Source organism: Nipponia nippon, unplaced genomic scaffold (genome assembly GCF_047370975.1).
Source record: "Nipponia nippon isolate SJK-2023a ecotype South Korea unplaced genomic scaffold, ASM4737097v1 scaffold_3, whole genome shotgun sequence".
Taxonomy (NCBI): Eukaryota; Metazoa; Chordata; class Aves; order Pelecaniformes; family Threskiornithidae; genus Nipponia; species Nipponia nippon.
In genome coordinates this window covers 32180090-32199789 of record NW_028262347.1, presented here as the reverse complement: position 1 = coordinate 32199789, position 19700 = coordinate 32180090, and the positions used below count along the sequence as shown (strand labels likewise).

At 38.9% G+C, this 19700-nt stretch overlaps 1 protein-coding gene and 1 long non-coding RNA gene across 7 annotated transcripts in view; one reads left to right on the top strand and one right to left on the bottom strand.

The window, feature by feature from the left end:
• The first annotated feature begins 1963 nt into the window (after positions 1-1963).
• LOC148054542 (uncharacterized) lies at positions 1964-8000 on the top strand. The gene is made up of 3 exons (XR_015706212.1): positions 1964-2071; positions 7432-7477; positions 7580-8000. It is a non-coding gene; the product is annotated as an uncharacterized LOC148054542 (long non-coding RNA).
• Positions 8001-16668: 8668 nt separating this feature from the next.
• The window catches only part of PNPLA8 (patatin like domain 8, phospholipase A2), a 40454-nt gene continuing 37422 nt past the window's right edge, over positions 16669-19700 (bottom strand). For 4 of the 6 annotated variants that reach the window (XM_087764976.1, XM_087764977.1, XM_087764979.1 and 1 more), the window contains exons 9-10: positions 19498-19693; positions 16669-17537 (exon numbers count right to left, since the gene is read on the bottom strand). In XM_087764976.1, coding sequence (XP_087621102.1) covers positions 17263-17537; positions 19498-19693 — 471 coding nt within the window. In that variant the 3' untranslated portion in view covers positions 16669-17262. Of the gene's footprint in view, positions 17538-19497; positions 19694-19700 lie in introns of those variants that run through there. The other 2 variants (XR_015706387.1, XR_015706388.1) reach the window with 1 other exon arrangement.

Sequence of the window (19700 nt, the reverse complement as noted above, 5' to 3'; positions counted from 1 at the left end):
GCTCGTGATGGCATCTACTATTGTGGACGAATGCCATCCATATTAGCAGTAGGGTGGTGGCACCAAGCAAAAAGAAACAGGTGGGCTTGTTGGCATAAAGAGCAACAGCCATTATGATAAGCAGAAGTTGTGTGGCTGAAGGAATATTAGCTTTCAGAGTTCTTATCTGCTGCCTTGCATCTTTTCTGTAGTCATCATACTACTTTTTGTAGGATTTCTCCTCACTTTGACTGCTGCGATTATATCCATGGATGGGCAGTTCCAAATGTAGTGGTTTAGTCTTCATGTTGCTTTAATATCAGCCTTGATGGTCTTAGCTATCTACCACCTTCTTCGATATTAATCTGTTTGTGTTTTTTGTAGTCTTTGTTTAGGGAAGCATTGATCAGGTACATGACACAATCATTTAATTGACACGCAAAATTGATACACATAATCGCAGTATTGTGACACAGGAAAAGCTATCAAAAACTTCTCTGTGATGGGTATCAGTCATGATCTGAACATTTGCAAAGTGTTTTTAGGAAGAGGTTACCAAAATATTCAGAGGGCTGATACATTGGAAGAAGCTAGTGTTAGCTGAAAAGAATTCTTTGACATTTTGTTCCTAGACCAGATGTTTTTAAGGGATATAGAAAGACATCTTGGGTTGTTCATCTCACCTAACTTTAGATGTCTGCTATGTCAAAGTCTGCATCTGAGCTAGTCACGCTCTCCACTGAGTGTAAAGGGAACCAGAAATAGGCACTTTTAATGTATGATTCATCTAACCTATTTTAGATGTCTACGTTAGGATAAGCTGAGTTGCATCCTAGAAATGCCTGTTTCTCTCCATTGACTGTAACAGGACCAGCGGGTGTCTCGTTCAGCTGTAAATGTCTACATTGTACGAGTCTGCATTTACTCAGCTGAATGCCACCCATGTGATTGTAACATGAGTTATCCCACTGTCCCACTTGTTTGGAGGTCTTACAGTGGTGAATGGAGCACGGTGTAGCACGCAAAGTACTTTACACAAAGTAAAACGGTGAGGAATACCCCACTGAAGATATTGAAAGTCAATAAAATTTAGACTAATGGAATTCAGTAAATTATAGGGCCCTCCCAATCAAAAACCGAACAACTTTTGAGATTAATTTTCATCTAATTTGTTTATGGGCATATCAAATTTATTTTGGAGGATCTTCGGATACCATAATCCCAAAGTAAATGTACTTACTGCTGGACTAATACTTTTTGGAAGCTAGTGGTTATTTACTATAGATGCATACAACGTGAGTATTTCTAAGCAGAAAAGAGACCAAAGACAAGATCAAAAGCTTAAGTGATAATGTCTAAAGTTAAAAGCCGCACTGCTTGGTATACAGTAACAGAATCAGCTTTCACAGAGAACCAGCCAGAGGATGTGTTTTGATGTAAAATATGTTGAGAACCAGGCTAGCAAGAGAATTGTACAGGAGAGAGACTGCACAGAAGTGTTCTGATGTGCTGTCAAGAACTGAAAAATAATAAATTCAAGGCTTCAGAACTATTTTCTCAAAAGACAATTTGTGACTACAGTTAGGTACTGCCATGCCTGATATATAAGCTATAGGCTTCCCTTACAAGAAATTAGAGTTCTTCTAGCACTAAGAAGGCTAGCAGGCTAAGCAAAGAGCCAGTTAGTGACAGCCACATGGAAATGCTGTGGTTTTAATCTTGCCTTTTTAGGACTTTAGATATTCCAAGCTGCTGGGAGACACTGCCAGAGATTCACAGGGCTGAAACTTCCTTCAGGAATTAGATGCTTGAATGCAAAATGGAAGGAGAGGATCCTGTTCTTCGAGGAGCAGATGGAGAGGAGGAGCTGCTGGTGCTATCACCTGTCTCATCTTCCATTAGCTTGATCATTAGAGTGCTCAGAAAGGAAGTAGGAGGTCTGGGTTCAGTTGTTTCCGTTGCTTAATGAACTTTAACTTCTCAGGGCACAAACCCTAGAACAGCATCTGGGAGAATCTGAGGATGAAGGCGGAGTTTTCAATCCACCCTACTGACGCTCTTCCACCTCGTACAGGATAGTTAAACACTGAGAGTAAGTAAGATTACACACATAAAATACATCTCACACAAACACACAGAAACTCTGTAATTGATATATTTGCCTATGTATGGGGAAACTGGAGTTCTAACCTTATACCTGTAGATATTTCATTGCTTTTTTATGTCTTTTTTTTTTTTTTTTTCTTAAAATTACATTTGTAACTGGCCTCCCTTCTCCCCAGTAGCTTGGCTATCTAGACTAATGATTAGAGCATTCTCTCTTGTACCTATGGGTATTTAATAATTCCATGCAAAGTGAGATGCCTTCGGAAGGAGAGATGACAGCACCGTTTTATTTTGGAATACTCCATTTCTTAGCTGCTAGGTAGCAGAGGCTGAAAAAGGAGTTAAACATACGTCTCTCACACCCTGGACAATTCCAGTCACAAGAAGATGTTACCATCAGCTTTGTTTTGTGTCAAGCTTAATCAATCAGATGGATGTGCTTTAGGAATGCTTAAGAGATCAAGTTTTTCAGGTAAAAAAGAGAGGTGAACTTTTTAAAATATCCACAGATACCAAAGTATACAGACCACGGTACTTTTAGCCTTGCTTAGGAGGTGATCTCAAGGAACATAAAGGACCGTTGGAACTTGTCAGAAACTTGAGAGAGAAAGGATTATATAAAATACATTTAATGTGATCCATGGCATATTACAGCAACTATATCCATTTTTGATAGCTGTATTCACCATGGTGAAATGGCTCAAGTCAATGGAAATTTGATATTGATTTCAACAGGACCAATGTTATATCCGGTATATAAATAAAGGAAGGAAGTCCTTCACACACAGCAGATTAAACTGTCTGCAAACACCAAACACGTTTTCTGTGCATGATTAGAGTTCACGTTTTTCCATTAGAAGAGATTGGCTGAGACAGTTAAAAATCTCTTACAAGCATAATTCATGGTTCAAGGTTCTTGAAAAACTGCTCCATGAAGATCAAAAGTCTACAGACACCAGGCAGTTTATGCAAGGGACTTCTAAAGTGCTGAATACTAAGCAGCTCCATTTTCAAAACTGGAGCTTAAAGTCAAGCTTGACGTTATGATTTAACCTGTTACATCTTTCAGCTGTCTCACAGGTTAAAAGAGTTTGTCTTCAGTGGGGAGTTTTCCATTATGGAAATGAGCTAGGAAGCAACACCAAGATTCTGGAAAATGCCTAATAGCTATTAGACCTATAATTCTTGCTTTAGTGGAACTTTATTCCAATCCACTAAATGTTTATACACTTGCTTATTGTACATATACATAATGTGAATGAACTTAATGATTCACACACACAAAAAATTAAGCACATACTTAAGTCTTTTCAGATGACAGAGAAAAAGAGCAAAGTTGGTGAAAGAGTAAAGTCTGCCCCCTTTCCCAACACATGAATATGAATTTTGATCACATGTAGTAAGACTTAGAATGAAGGAAATGTTTTACCTGGGAAACTGAGAAGAAAGAGAGGAAAACTTCGGTGAAAAATACATCAATTAAGTGCTTTTGAAGTTATCCTTTAGTCTTGAACTAGAAAAATGCCCAAAGGGCTTTTCCAGTCTGCTTGCTTAAGACACACCTTGTTCTCTAAGTCTGTTGGATCTTCTAAGGATGAGATTAGTTTTAAATTACAAACACATGATTGCCCTAATGGCTTGTGTTTGGATTTCTTGAAGCAGTTGTAGTGAGAAAATCTCTGGATAAATTGACTGGATCTACTAGGTTCCCAGAGGAGAGACATCGGTTCATGGTCCTTGTAGCTTTCGGAAGCGGACAACAGTGAACAATATCACCTTTATATTTTTCTGCATAACCAAACATATTTCCAAGATTCTCTTGTATTGATCGCCATATCAGGATAATTATGTATTTTTAAAGGTCCAGAAAGCTATAATTACTTGAAGTGAAAGGTTTCACACTTCATGTTTTTTTTTATGTTAGTCCAAAATACCAAACAAAAAACATTTTCTGACCCTGAAAATGTACAATTCACCCAGGCAAAACACCCAGGATAAGAGGAAAAGCAACACCTGCGCAGCCCATCACCTCAATAACAATGCATACTGTAATGCGGTATGTGGGTATTCTCAGCTTTAACTGGCAGTGAGGTTAGTTAATAATTCATAGGGTCTGTCATAGTCCAAGCACCAAATGGTGTTTAGGAGATGTGATTGATGATCACTGCAATAGCTAATCACTAACCCTTGGGGAAGCCTGGAAGCGGAGCTGAGATCCCCTGGGAATGTTATAGTTGTGATGACCTCTAGGTGTGAATTGGGAATTTAGAAGAGTTCAAGAAATCTGCCCCAGATGAATGAAATGCTTCAAAGGACTCAGAAAAAATTACTGAAAATGTTTAATGTGGAACACAACAAGTGAATTAAAAACAATGCATTCATTCATCACAAGAAATGTAATATACACACATTTAACAAAAGAAAGGAATTTTAAAGTGAGAAGATGCTGAGATGTTCCAAATGCTGACAGGTGACACCCTGTTAGAGATGATTTTCCCCATGCTTTTGAGATTAAATTGAGGTGCAGCAAATTTGCAAAGGTCCTGTTGCATGCGCAGGTGGGAACCTCAGCATAAACAGAAGGAATACCTTTCTTTTATCCTCTCATTCCTAATAGAAAGTTCCACTGATACATGAACAGCAAGCAGTTCTATTTTGTTTTACCATGTTTCTGTCTCTAGCAAACGAGCTTCTGCCTGTGTTTTTGTATTTTGTTTGATCATTTTCAATTCATGGTGTACAGGCATAGCACTTCTCAGTTAAGCAACTGAATGCTTCACTGTGTCTTCTGCTGCTTGATCTCCCCTAGCCCCCTGCCCTTTGCTGCATAGTCCCTGAGCTTCGTTATTTTTCCATTCTTTTCTGGCGAGAGCATATCGTTTTCCTTTCACAAACAGAAGGAAAATGACAAAATTTCTGAGAATACTGGAAATGAGTCTTCTCTGTCTCCCTATTTACACTTTGCTGGAAGAGCTAGTATCATGTACAGCAATTATTGTGAAGTTTGGGTATCTTCCATCTATATGTGCTGTATCTCACTAAAATAAATGAAAAACCTTAGTTAATGATGTATGATCTCTGGTGTTCACGCTTTACTCTCACTGGAAGTGATCCCTTTTCCAGTTCGCATTTAAGATTGTCAGTCTTTCATTCCGTAACTACCCTTGCTCCTTCCAAAGTGCTGAGGCAGGGCTCATGTTTAAGGGATAATCACTCACCTCCTCCAGTGCTGGAACTCACTTCCCTGCTTGCTGTGATGCTGACTGCTACAAGAGTCCAGCAGTTTCCTCAGCTCAGGAGTTCCCGTGAATATTTTGAAAACGTGCAGATGCAAATTAATATAGTTACCAGCTACATGCCCTCAAATCAGGTGGCTGAAGTGACAGAGCAGAAGACTATGCGATACTTTGTCACCAACAGTGGTGCAAAGAAGCTTTCCTGGTTTACTCAAAATGACTAATACTAACTGAATTTTTCATTTCTTTAATAATAAAGGCAGAGTGCAAGTAAGCCTAAAAAGGTAAAGCATGCAGTTTTCTTGCTCCTTGGTGCTGTAAATCCCAACTGGTGACAAGCAATGTGGTCCATAGGCTGATGCTAGCCCACACGTATAGCTGTCAGACTCTGATGCTCACAGCTGGAGACAAGGTGGGTCAACCAACCTTTGGAGAGGCAGTGGAAACCTCTGGATCTATGGGACTGATTCCCTGACTTTTTAATCTAATACAGTCCCTCAAATGGAGCCAGGAGAATGCCTGTACTCCTTACAGGGAACTTTTAACTGGGTGTGGACACATCCAGGTTTTCTTCTGTATATGTGCACGCAACTCTTCACTATTTTCCACTACCATGGATCACAGAAACAGCTTTAAGTCTGAGTTCCCTCACATATTTAAATACACTAAATAACCATTTTGTTTAGCACATTCGATAAGAATTTGCATATTTGATACACGAATATCTGTAATCAATACACAAATGAAGTTGTGGCTTACTGTTTCGATCTGTGCCTTCAAGCCAAATATATTAATCTGTCATCTAGATTTCTCTTCAAAAAACATGGTATATATATTACCCTTGTCATCAAACTTGGTTCTTTCTGCTAACCTCCACTTGTTTTCTGGTTGTTGCGATTAGGGAGGAACCTTCTACCATACCCAAAATCAATTCCTTGGTACCATCTACGATTTTCTGTTATTTTAGCTGTGTAATAATGATTTTCTCATTTCTTCAGTCATCTGTTGTTCTGAGAAACATTTGTGCTCTGCTCAAAGGTTTAGAAATGCTGTAACACCGACATTTTTGAGCAGGAGAGACAAGGCTATTGCTTTTTTTTGCTGCAACACTTTTATCATTCTTTGTTCTATGGCACATATTTAAGAAGTAACATGAAGAGAGCTATCTTAGGCAAGTACACTCTTGTCCAGAAATAAACAGAGAAATAGATAGGCACAAAGACTGTCCTATAAGCCATTTAACAATTGTTGATAACAGCAGCATTAGGTTTCAAAATTAGGCATGTGATCATTAAAGATAGTACTTTAAAACACAGCATTATTGGTACAGGGGTGTCAGAGGTCAAACCAGAAACAGATAAGGCCACAGGGCAGGGCTAGAAAAAATAAGAGTTCTTCAGAATAACAATGACACAGAAAAAAATTGATCTTTTCTGGGAAAGAGAAAGGGAAGATCTTGAAGCAGTACTCAGGTAGGAACTAATATAGAAATGCTATCATACCTTTTGTCCCCAGGGGAGTAAACCTAGACCTTGATTCACAACAGCTATTGTTCTAGACCTTAAAAGCAGGATGAGAATAAGGCAAGATGACTTGTTTGAGCAAAACTATGAAATCCTAGACATGTTCACAGAGATGTGGAAGAGTAGATGCAGCTGAGTGCACAGCTGACTACTTGCCACCATCTACGGTGACATCTTGTTTTAGTAACGAGAGACATATGCGTAGAGATCGGAGATACGCAGCTCTGGCACATATACCTGAATAAAAGCTCCGAAGGTGTAAGATACTACCATTGAGCCTTCTGTGATCTGATTTGTTGACCTTCATAGTAAGTGACTGCAGACGAGGCTAACACTAAAATACAGACTAGCTGTGGCAGGTATTGTTTAGTTCAAGCTGAATGGAGGCTGCAGTGCTATATCTCTATAAAGCTATTTGAGTATGTCTGCATCAGATCAGAAAATAAACTACATTCGATCATTTTCTAATCTGCTGTTTACTGTTGTGGAGAAGGGGTTTATGAGATGCAATGTGTTTGTTTTTACAAATACAGTCTGACAAGGTGACTTGCCTTCTGAAGAAGCTCTTTATTCTTGTTTCTTTTTAGGTAACTAGGGAAGAAAAGCTGTCCAGGAACTGTCATGATAAACAAAGTACGTACTTCTGAGTACCTAATTAGAAGTTCAGTTTGCTACTTTGTACAGGCTTTGGGTCTGCTTTGCGCAGTTTGAGATTCCTTCGTTGTCTTCCCTTAGCGTGCTTCTGGCAGCACCCATAATGCTTTGGGGCGCTGGAGAAAGACCCAGCTGATGTCCGGGGGCCATGTTCCTGAAGGAAACGGACTCTTACACAGCCGTTCAGATCACCTCCTCATGTGGCCTGCAGTGAGACTGCCAGCACATTCCATGCCACCTCCGTGGTGCATGCTTTTGCCCACATAGGTAGCACGTCTCTGCCAAAGCATGGCAGCACAGGCACATATTGGGACCAGTTATGCTTTTCCACCACCAACAGGAGAGTGACCTCTCACATGATAGAAAACTTGACATTTGGAATAGCAGCCTGCCTATCCCCACATCACTCCATGATGACAACCAAAAGTCATACAAATGGCTTGTAGGGTTAGCAAAGCAGCACCCGTACTTATCCCTTGGCTTGCTCAGAAAACATGCTCCCTTCCTCACACAGCTAAAAACCTGCTCTAACACCCCTCAGCCCAACACTGAATCTAGCTTGAGAACTTTGTTGTCTCATTGTACAGTAGATTTCTCCAGGACAGAAGGTTGGCATGGGCGTCTTCTTTCGAGGAACTGTCCCGGGCAGAAAGGAGAAGGCTTGGCACCAGCTCCCTGCTAAGAATAACCCTCTGCCCATTTCACAAACATCCCTATGTGTCAGCTGGGCACTTGATACCAGGTCTGTCAGGGATGCTCTTGATAGAAAAGGTTACCAGAACAAGGTACCTATTGTCAGCTGGAGTTTATTTCTTCTGGAGACCCCACACCTCTTAAGTGCTTTTGCAATGAGGAACTTACCATGAGGACCTTCTGTAGAGGGACCTCTTGACACTGCCAGTCTTTCACAATGCCTTTAGGGTTTGGCAGTCTAAGCCCAAGTGGAAATCAGAGATTTCAGTGTATTTTGGGGACCTGAGAAATAGTCCTTTCCAGTGCTTTTAGTGACTTTGAGCTGACTGTGTGCTACTGTGACCATGGAGTATTGTTTTCTGAGGCCTGGCTGCTAGAGCTGCTTCTTTACAAGTAGCTATTGTGAGGGAGGAAAGCAAAGGCATTGTGTCCTGGACAGTAATAATTATCTAAGTCTTCTTCCTCATTATCTCCAGAAGGAAAGAGAAGTATCTTTTTCTGTGTGGTTTGATTTTATAAAGGCCTGACTGGTCAGAGTCACTACTAACATGAAGTGACTACAACTCTAATGCGAAGGAAGAGAGTATCCGCTGAGTAACTGATTGCTGCCCGCATATGGCTGCCACAGTCTCCCATGGCAGCAGGGGCCATTTGCAGAGAGACCGAGTGACCACGCAGCAGAAACTGCATGGAAGTAATGCTGCTTTCTGGGTGTGCCACAGTGACAGTACCTTCCAACCAACTCATACCAGTTGCTGACAAAAGACGGTAGCAACCCCTCAGTTTTGATCTACCACATGCTGGATATATTTGGTTCTGGAAACGAGTATCTTTTTTAATAGTATTTGTTTCAGTATGATGTGCCTGCTGTAAATGTATTGGTTTGAAGAGAGATGACGTTTACCTGAGAGGCTGCAGTGTGCTGAGCCCTGCATAATAGATGAGAAAAAGCTTTGCTTTTCTCAAAGACAGTCTGAAGTGAATGTGCTCTACAGGCCAGACATAAAATACATAGGAACAGCATCATGCTGGAAATATTTTGTCTTGTTTTTTCTTTACTATCTCTCATATATACAACCATATATATATATATATATATGAACCCACGCAATAAACAGCTGTCCAGAGTACACTTGCTTCCTGACAATCTCATCTAAGCTTTCCTTACTGATCTGTAGTTCTTCCCAAGGATTTATGACTTGGTGCAAATTATTTAAAACTCAGTCTGCTATAGAAATATTGTTGTCTTTCCCACTGTATTCATACCCAGATTTGTCTAAGTATTGTTCAGGCCTGCTTGGTGATGGTTTTAAATCCAATATTTAGCAAGAAATAAACCAGCTAGAATGGACACAATGTTCAAGTTTTGAAGGTATGACATGCTTATGTCTTAGTAGGCTCTGTAAAATAATGCTTTGTAGTCAGATTTAGTAGTGCCAATGGTTTTGTCCTTTGACTCTACATTTTAAGCAGTACCTGAGACTTCTGCCTTTCCTTGTAGGAGGACAGAAATATTCCCTACTCGGCTTTTAAACTCTCATATATTTCTGCTTTTTTTCTCTACAATATATGTCTTGTAATTTCATTGTTAGAAGTGTTCCATGACTGCCTGACTTGCCTGCCTGAAAATGTGTTCAAATGAGGCATACGAAAGAACAGGACATGACAGGACCATATTTCTGATTTCTACAGAGCAGCCAGTGAGGAAGCATGGAACAGCAGTTTTGCTGAAATTATGCCCAAAAGGGGATACAGACCAGGTTTTTAAGAGATTACTTCTGGGAGTTTGCTGTCAAAATTTTGAGACATTCTGGAAGACTGTTTCCCTGTAATACTTACTCTGATGATTATTATTTCATTAAATTATAACATAATGGTGTGAACACAAAAAGCTGTTCCTTTTCCAGTTTACAAGGTTTTGAAAAAGAAAAAAAAGCTTTTAAATGCTAAAATCATAAGTTTGCTGAACTCAGCATTGCACTTTAACGGTCTTAGTAATCTGCCCAGGTTGTCTCTGTGGTTTTACAAGAAAACACTATATTACAGCTTCTTCCTGAAAGGTAAAGATTTCAAAATGCTACTGTGTATTTTTTATGCTATTGCAACTATATGGTAAAAGAGCCATTGATGATATTGTTAAGAGAAACCAATGAATTAAATGAAATCATAAATAAAAAGCAAAATTGCATTTCTACTAAAGATTAAACATGCATTACCAGGGATGTAATTACTGGAGTGTTTCAGTACTTGTTTCATTTTTATATTATGCTGAAAATCACCAATGGTTGTTCCCCCTTACTGAAGTCTGCCAAGTTTATGAAATAAATAATAGGATTGTCCTTGTTAAATCTTGAAGAAAGAACAATAAAAAAAATTGGTTTTGTTGTGTAAGTAGCTGCAAACAGTGAAGGACATCAGCAAAGTATTGAACCAGGTGGCACACTGGAATTAACTGGTACGTACCAGGAGGTTACGGTTACGTGACTGCAGGTATGGAAATGAGGAGGCCGGGAGTGAGGAGGCTGAGCAGCGAACAGGGGAACCGGGGGGGCAGCAGCCCCTTGAGTTCACACCTCAGTGATGTGCGGCTGGAGCAAGGAAAGAGCCTGCACATCTTGTTCCTACAGAGTTTGAGGAGGAGGGATTTGGCATGCTTATTTTTCCTTGTAAATGAATGTGATTACACTAAAAATATACCTTACTTTCAGCACTGAACTGTTCCTCAAATGGAACAGTTCTGCAAGGTCTGAAAATTTGACTCACTTTTTAGGCAACAGTGCAAAAAAAAAAAGTGGTTTTGCCTTCTTGCCTTATGTAGTTGAGTGTAGTTGAGTGTAAAAGACTACAGGTTTATACCACAGCTGTGCCTGGGAGCGCAGTCCTTCAGCAGAAACGGGAAGCCTTAACACAGCCTCTCCTGCAAAAGATTACGTCTGTATTTAATACTTGTGATTTTGATAACAATCTTTTAATGGAAGAAAATACGCACTATTTGTTGACCCAGCAGCATATAGGTAATCTCTGTTGAAAAATTAATAGTGCCAATGAGTAGTAAGCACACGCCAGATTTTTCCTTCACTTGTCATGTGTCTTGTATTACTTCAGCCTCTGTCAGCTCTCTTGACCAGCTAGGCAAGGAAAGCAAAATAAATGAAACGCTCTGTAAGTGATGGATCAAAGATAAGACATAACCCTTATCTATTAGGCCTAATGAGAAGGGGCTGTTAGAACCTTCCATAAGCCTATGGATTCTGTTATATATAAGGGGTTAATGAGTTCTTACCTGTTGCATAGGTTAGAAGGGATCCAGTTGGCCATGGAGACTGTAGCCATTCTCACAGTGCATTATAGAACCCCATTCATGAGCTCAGTTTCTAAAACTTACACTGAAACAGGTTCTTTTGCTCTGTTAATTCTCTGTATAGCTTCCTGTAATCTTGCTCCTTGGGGCATTAGCACCTTTTTACTTTCTGGCTAAATTTATTTCTGGTTAGTTTGAGCACATTTGGTTTTATGCAAGCGTTGTCCTTTACCTTACTATCTTTTCCTTCATGAAGTATTTTTAAACAGCAGCATGTACCCTCCTTCCAGCCCTTGTTTTGTTAGATGAAACAAATGATGCTCTTTTAAATCTTCCCTTTGGCAGCCCTTCTTTGCATCTGTTTTAGTCTGAATATCTCATTCTCTAATAGCAGTGACTAAAACTGTAATTATATTCAACTGCTGCTGCCTGTGCCTTGTGCAATAGAATCAGTATCTTCATATCACTGCTGGAATGGAGGCTGACAGGAAAAATCCTAAAATCAGTGATCACACTTCAACATTTAAAAGTTTTATTTTCTTTCCTTTGGTAATGAAACCCCTTCAATTAAGATCTCCTTCTGCATAGATAATTAGAAACTCAGAGATGACCTAGAGGCTTTTTCTCTTTCTGACTTTGCGTAAAGGGAGATTATTTTATGTCTATACCTTTTCATTTCCTGGTCTGGACTCTTTCTTCCTGCCTTTCAAAATCAGAGCAAGGACATTATGTCAATTTTGCAAAGAATTGACATAATGACTGTATTGGCTCTGGCTGAGGTGGAGTTAATTTTCCCCATAGCAGCCCTGATAGTGCTGTGCTTGGTATTGCTAGCTAGAGAGGTGTTGATAGCACACCAGTGCTTTGGCTGCTGCTAAGCAGGGCTCACACAGCATCAAGGCTGTCTCTCCAACATTCCCCCGTCACCAGTAGACTGGGTGTGGGCAAGGTCCTGGGAGGGGACATAGCCAGGACACCTGACCCAAACTGACCAAAGGGATATTCTATACCATATGACGTCTGCTCAGCAATAAAAGCTAAAAGAAAGCGGGGGGGGGGGGGGGGGGCATTCGTTATTACAACATTTGTCTTCCAGAGCAACTGGTACGCGTACTGAAGCCCTACTTCCCAGGAAGTGGCTGGACATTGCCGGCCGGTGGGAAGTAGAGAATAAATCTTTTGTTTTCCTTTGCTTCTGCATGCAGCCTTTGCTTTTGCTTTATTAAGCTGCCTTTATCTTGACCCACGAGTTTTTTTCCATCTTATTTTCTCCCTCCACTGTCCTGCTGAGGAGGGGAGTGATAGAGCAGCTTGGTGGGCACCTGGCGTCCAGCCAAGGTCAACCCACCACAATCACTTTCTGAACTAAAGCTTGAATGAACTTCCCAATTTTCTTTCCAGGATGCAAACCCGGCACATTTCAAATGGGAACATTGATCTGGGCAGATAAACCTTGTTGTCTTCTCTGACTTCATGAGTAACCTGGAATGGTTATCTACTATCATCTTGTGCTTTCTTATTCTAGATTCAGAATTCACATTGATACCTCATTTTTTTTCAGGTTTGTTGTCATTTTCCTGGCCAAGGAATGCCCTGGTGCATTGATACACATCCTTATTTCTGTAGGTGTGACAGCTGACTCAATTTCAGTTTGTTAATTGGATAACTGCACAGCATTCCCAAGGGTACTTCTGCAAAGCAGGATTTCTTTAACACGATGTTCTGCATTAGATTATTCCTTCGCCCATTGTTAATTTTACATTTTCATTCTTCAGAGGCACTTTTTTCATTCTAGCCTATTTTATTCTCAAATTCGTGCTGCACTGAAATCCTGTTGTTCAAAATGTTCATGATCCCTCCTAGACTCACCTGTGAAGAGAATTATCATGTTATCAGTCTATCCAAATGATTAAAATATGCTAGTATTTGACCCAGCACTAATCTCTCTGCTCCCTACCAATAAACACCCTTAATTTAAAATTATTTTTCCTTATTTAGCCAGTCCTGATTCCTCTACAGTTCTCCCTATTCCATTTTCTTCTGTTAAAGTATCATGTGGGATTCCACATCTAATGCTTCAATAAACTTCCCAAAAATAGTTTTGCTTTATACACAGTGCTGTAGGAACACATCCATGATAGCTGGGATTCCTTGCAAACTGCTAACATTTTTTTTTTGAAGTAACTAAAAATTAATTACAGCTAGAGTGATAAAACTGTTGCGTCTGCACATTTTAAAGGGATTTAGAGGGAGAGCAACTTGTAATTAGTGCCTGATAGACAGCGCAGCACTTGAAACACTGAGGATCAAAGAGTGCCGTTTGAAAAGATTCAGTAGATGCATCTTGTGAATTTATACACACAGTGGCCTAAAACAGTCTGAATTAATTACTCTGTAGCTCAACTCAATTCCATGTGTACTTTTAAAAGCCACACCTAAGATAAAACATTGTTACAGCAATAAAGAAGAGGAAAAAGGGTGAATGAAGATAGTAGCTTCCAGCAAAAACAGTGTAATCACAAATCCAGATCTTGCCCTAACTGAAATAAACTCCTCCTTCCCTATCCTCAATACAGCAATATGTAAAAAATTAGCAATACATTTAAACTGAATCAGAATCTTTTCATAGAATGAACCAATTTAAATACAGCCTTTTTCTTCTTGCTCTTTATATGTAGCCTTGACCTCATTGGTTTAAGAGCTATGATTTTTTTACCCTCTATAGTCACAAGACTGAACCGGTGTTTCGTGAAAGATTTACCTAGTGTTGTTGCTATCACTTATCTTTACATGCATGTGCTCTATCTCAAATATTACTATTTATGCAACTCAGAACCAGACTTCCTTTAGTGCAAACCAAAGATTAAAATCAAGCTTTACAGAGGTCTAACAGGAAGCCCGTGCACTTCTCATGTCCTGGTTTCTGGGCAGAAGCAACACACACTGGGATTCTACAGAAAGAAAGCAACCAGCTGCAAGTACCATTTTGCAAGTACCCTTTTGGAGGCAAAACAGTACTTGCCTTCACTCCTGTGGGATGGTTAAATGCATTTATATATATCCACTTGGAAAGGCCACCTCAAATAACATGGAGACAACGCAGATGTCTTCACAAGTATATTGTAATTTCTTAAATACGGGATCTAAAAAGTCAGCCAAATAGCTGCACTCATCAGCCTAGAATTTGTTTAATGTAGTCTTCTGGGAGGTGAGGCACCTCATAAAGAACTAGAAAAAACCCTGATATTTAAATAAAGCTAATTTGAGACATTCTGTACTCGTTCAAAAGACGGTAGCTTTCCTGGTTTATGTTCTGTATCAGCTCCTAGAATAATGTTAAATTTATCCATGAGAAGAATAGAGAGTACTTGGAGAACTTCTCAATGAAGAAAAATTCTTGCATTATGGCAAACAGAAACAACATTCTACCTGCAAAGCCTGGTTCAGCTTATGCACTTACCCCACTGTCTGAACATTAGTAACTCAGAGGTTTTATTTGTATAAAAATTAAGTGCAAATGTTATCACTTTGTTCCCTACAGGTAAGCCTTATCTTAAATAAATACTTATCCCAAAAAAGCTATGACTGGAAACTTACATACTCGGAATAATGCCTTGGATAGCCTTATGGATGATGCCATGACTTCGCTCTTTGCCAGGGAAAGAAGTGCACTATGTACGTTGTTACAGGAGACTATCCTGTATTGTCTGTTTTGATTTAGGATGCTGCCAACACAGCTTAACTCTGTACAAGCTGCCTTGATCAGAATAATGTTGACATTTCTGTTTTATATGCTTAAACTGTCTTACACCAATGGGAAAGGCTTTATCTCGTTATTCTTTTACTCAGTTCTTAGCAACTGGAATGAAGAAGGAAAGTTGTATAAACTACAGTTGCACCAAGATCATAAAACTTTCCTTTTTAGTATTTTTATTGACTTATTCAAGGAACTACTTTTGGTGTTTGTAGTTAAAAAAAAGGGGGGGGGGCAATGAACAACATACATTCTTTGAATTCTTATCTTCAAATTGCTGTAGCTTTTTAACTTTTCTTTCTCTCTGTTTCTGCTTTTCCCTTCCTCACATACTGAATGACAAAGGCTTCTTTAGTCCTTATGCACCTAGAATTTGTTTGCATTGGGAACAATTTAAAAAACATGAAGGCTACAGCGTATGTGCTTATGATGCTTACTAGCTCCATTGGCAAAAACAAGCCAGAGAACTGAGGAAGCACCAGAAAATTATGCATATCTGAGTAAAATGACACAGGTAACAACCAAAAATACATCAGATTAAAAAAAGAACAGTCCAAATCAAATGTTTTCTTGCAGTCACAGAATACTGTGTAGCAACTCCTAAGATAACAAAGGATCTCAGCCGTCTTCTTCAAAGTTCCTTTCCTAAAGGCAGCCTAGTAACATTTTCAACGTTTTAAGACAAGTACAGAAGGCAACTATCAAAGTAAACGTTATTTTTAGTAGATAGTGCAATGACAGGTGATTAGTTCCAAAAAGGCAGTGACAAATGCACTGGTTTTTAGTGAAACTGGACATTTTATCTACTGCATAAAACATGCATTTAATCTAGTAAATATTTTAATGTACTGTAGCTGTCTACTAAGAGGCAAAAACTCACCCAGAACCCTGTCAAGCCATCTTATTAATGGGTACATCCCCAACATGTGACAGCAGCTGTGTCTAACTCAAATTTCACTGCAGTCATACGGTTTTAAAGAACTCATGTGTACCTTCACGTTGTTGAAAATGTTGTTTCATTGACGTACTACATCGTCATAGCTTACCACACCACCCTTCTTGACATAAGCAGAAAGTTGCAAAGCAATGAGCAGTAAGATCATAGTAACTAAACGTTAACTCCACAACTCTAATTTCAAGAGGATGCATATATGAAAGTTAGAAGAGAAAAGGAAAGGCATAATTTATTATTTCATATATCAACTGCTGATCTTCTTGACTGGAGACACCTAAAGTTTGGCATCCAAAACTAAAGCTTCTATAGTAAGCTTCTCACTCGCGTGACCTATTTCAAGACTTTATTTCCTTTATCCTGTGACAGGAATGTGAAGTGAAGTTTTGTGGCTTGGGATTATTTTCAAATAATGAATGAACCAATCTGAAGTTATCCCAATAAAAACAATACGCAGCAAGTCCTAAAAATACCAGTTAATTTTGATAATTTAATATGCCATTTATAGTCATCCAAACATCTTACTCAATACTGTTATGTACAAAACCGACTGAAAATAAAAAAAGAATTTAAATGTTATCTTTCAAATGTAAAAGTGCAATTAACACAGGCAAAGTTTTTGTAAGAACGTTACATTTCCATAAATTCACTGGCTACATAAGAGCCTAACAGGCATATTGCCTACACTAAAGTGAACGAGGATTTTATTTTTTGTCAATTTGAATAAGCCTGGTAGTTGATAAATAAAGTTTTACAGCCACCATAATTATGGTACATACATCCAAAAATGCATAGCACAATTGTTTTCATAATCTTCAGTTTTACCGACTTTAAGAAACTTAAGTAGAGCAACAGTAAGATCCATAAAGTTCAGAAAATAATTAACACCATAAAACCTTGTATCAAGTAAGTGTGCACAAAACAGCCATCCTGTATTGCTTTCTCCAGAATTCTGATAGCTTTCCAAAGATGTTTTTTACCTCCAATAAACATTCTTCCTTTACAGTACTGAATGGATTTTCTGGAACAACATTTACATTTATGATCTTTCATGCATTACATATTCACAATTTGGAAAGAAATGGAAGGCCTTCATACATGTCGGCCTTTAATCTTATCCAGTCCTGAAGTCTCTGCAAAGTCGTTTTATCTTGTGTTAATATTTTTGCAGCTTTTCTCAGTTTTTCTTCATTTCGTTCTAAATAACGAATTCCATCTGTCTGCAGCTGATTGAGTTTCTCTTTACGACTTTCATCCAGTGGTATGTCTTCATTCATAAGAGGGTTAAATCTGAAATAAGTATCTGGAGGTAACAGTGCATCCAGCATGGTGTGAACTTCTGTATTGAAAACAAATGAAGGAAACGGTTATATTTACATGAGACAGACAAATCGTCCTACAGTCTCTGAATGACATGTGCTCTGGAGCGACACAGTAAGTGTAAATATGTGCTGCTTTGCTGAGTAAATGTTTTTCCACCATTGCCTTATCAGAAACCCTTTCTCATTAGAAGGTTTGCAAATGACCCTGTACCTCTGTTTGCTCTGGAAAAGCTTCATCTTTTAGTCTAAGACAACTTCACTGGTATGACAATTAAGGAGGCTTTGCAGCTATCCAGATTTTTAATTACATGGACATCCCATTCATTTACAAGTGAGAGCACATTCTGAAGAGCAGGAATGTAACTTACATGGTCCCATTCAGGATACCCATGATTTGTTACACTCAGTACTAACAGAAGCAGGTATTATGAAAATGACAGCTATATATTCTTCTCTGCTCTCAAAGACTGCAGTAAAAAATATGTAGGTTTAAAGCTTTCTTTTGTTTGCAACTAATTCATTTTTTTATATATTACTACAGATTTTGGGTTTGAATTTAACATTCATTTAATCTAAAATGTTCACATTAAATTAGAACAGTTCAGTTCACTAGTACAATAATAAACTAGCTATGTATTTGTATGTTCCTCTCTTCTCTTCCTTTCCCCCTCTCTTTTATAACCTATCTTCTCTCTCCTTTTACATCTCTCTTCTCTTTGTTGGCTCCCATAAAATTCCATTTCCATGACTTCCTTCATCTTTCATTCTCTTTTATTTCCATCTTCTTTCCATTCTTACCACGCTCCTCCATTCTTTTAAACATCTACTGGTATATAAAAATTTTATAGCGAAAAAAATATCATGGGTAAGACTACAGCAAAAGATTCTTGTTAACCTGAAATCTTCTCTCATTGGTCCCTCCTCCTGTAAATTACTCAGCTGCATCTCTGTTCTTGTCTCACCACATCCAATCTTTCTTGCCCTATTTAATACTCTCCCCTTTTTCTTTCATAATATAACTTTGCATTTGCTCAAATCTACTCTCCCCTCTTTTCATTTCCTCTCCTTTGGTCTCCACAATGAAATTTCTTTTCCTCCTCTTCCCCATCAAAGTTCTTGCCTGATTTTTCAGCTGCAATGAAACTACTTCTTCCCTTGATAGAAAGTGGACAGCACCTCTCTCCTTCCCACAATTCCCACTGCCTTTCCACGACTGTGCAAAAAACAAAGGCGGCCCAAAATCTGTCTTTTTCTTAATAATGACAGTCAGTTGTCAGAGATCAGGCAGCAAGGGATCTAGACTGCAGGAGTATTTCTTGTCCCCTAGCTTTTTACAGTATCCAGTTTCCTTTGTAAAAGGGGGGGAGCATCTGCATATCAATATTTCCTGTTTATAAAAACAAAACAGATGTAAACTGCTAGTGATAGAGTTCCAGTGTACTCCCATCCTAGGAACACAGTTTATTTTGGAAAACACATGCTTGGCTCCTCCTGACAGCAATGGAAGGCATGACCATTGGCAGAGACAGTCTAGTCCCTGGAGAAGTACATGTATAAAGGCACATATAGAAAAGAACAGAAGTAAATACTTTTTCTGAAGCTGTTGAAAACCAACCAATGTTCTATATTAACTATTAAGTATTTCTGTTTGTGTCATCAACCTCATATTAACAGTTGAGAACTCATAAACTAAAAACGCTTAGCAACAATATAGTGAAGATGAAGATTCACGGAGACAAGACTACAAAACGCATTCATATTATCATCTCCAGAAAACCTGTAATACTGGTACTAAAACACGAACTCTACATAATGAGTTATGAAGAGACACGTTTCAAGTAGTTTCAATGGGGCGGGTAGAGAGGAGAAGGGGAAAGACAACAGGTTGCAGACTGCTCTCTGAATTGGAACTATAATTCTAAGAAAACATAAAAACCTGAAAACAATCACGATACAAACACATCTGAAGAAACCAACCTTCTGTATCAGTTGCACTGCTGATAACATTGGTGAGTTTGGCTTTCAAACTGGTGTATGTGACATTGGTCTTTCCCTCACTTTCGTATCGACCAGTGCCCAGCGATATTAGACACTGCAATGGAACATTTGGCCAAAGACACTTGCACTCATGAACTGCTAGTGCGGAAGGATTATTTAGCAGCAGACCTCCATCCTGTAAA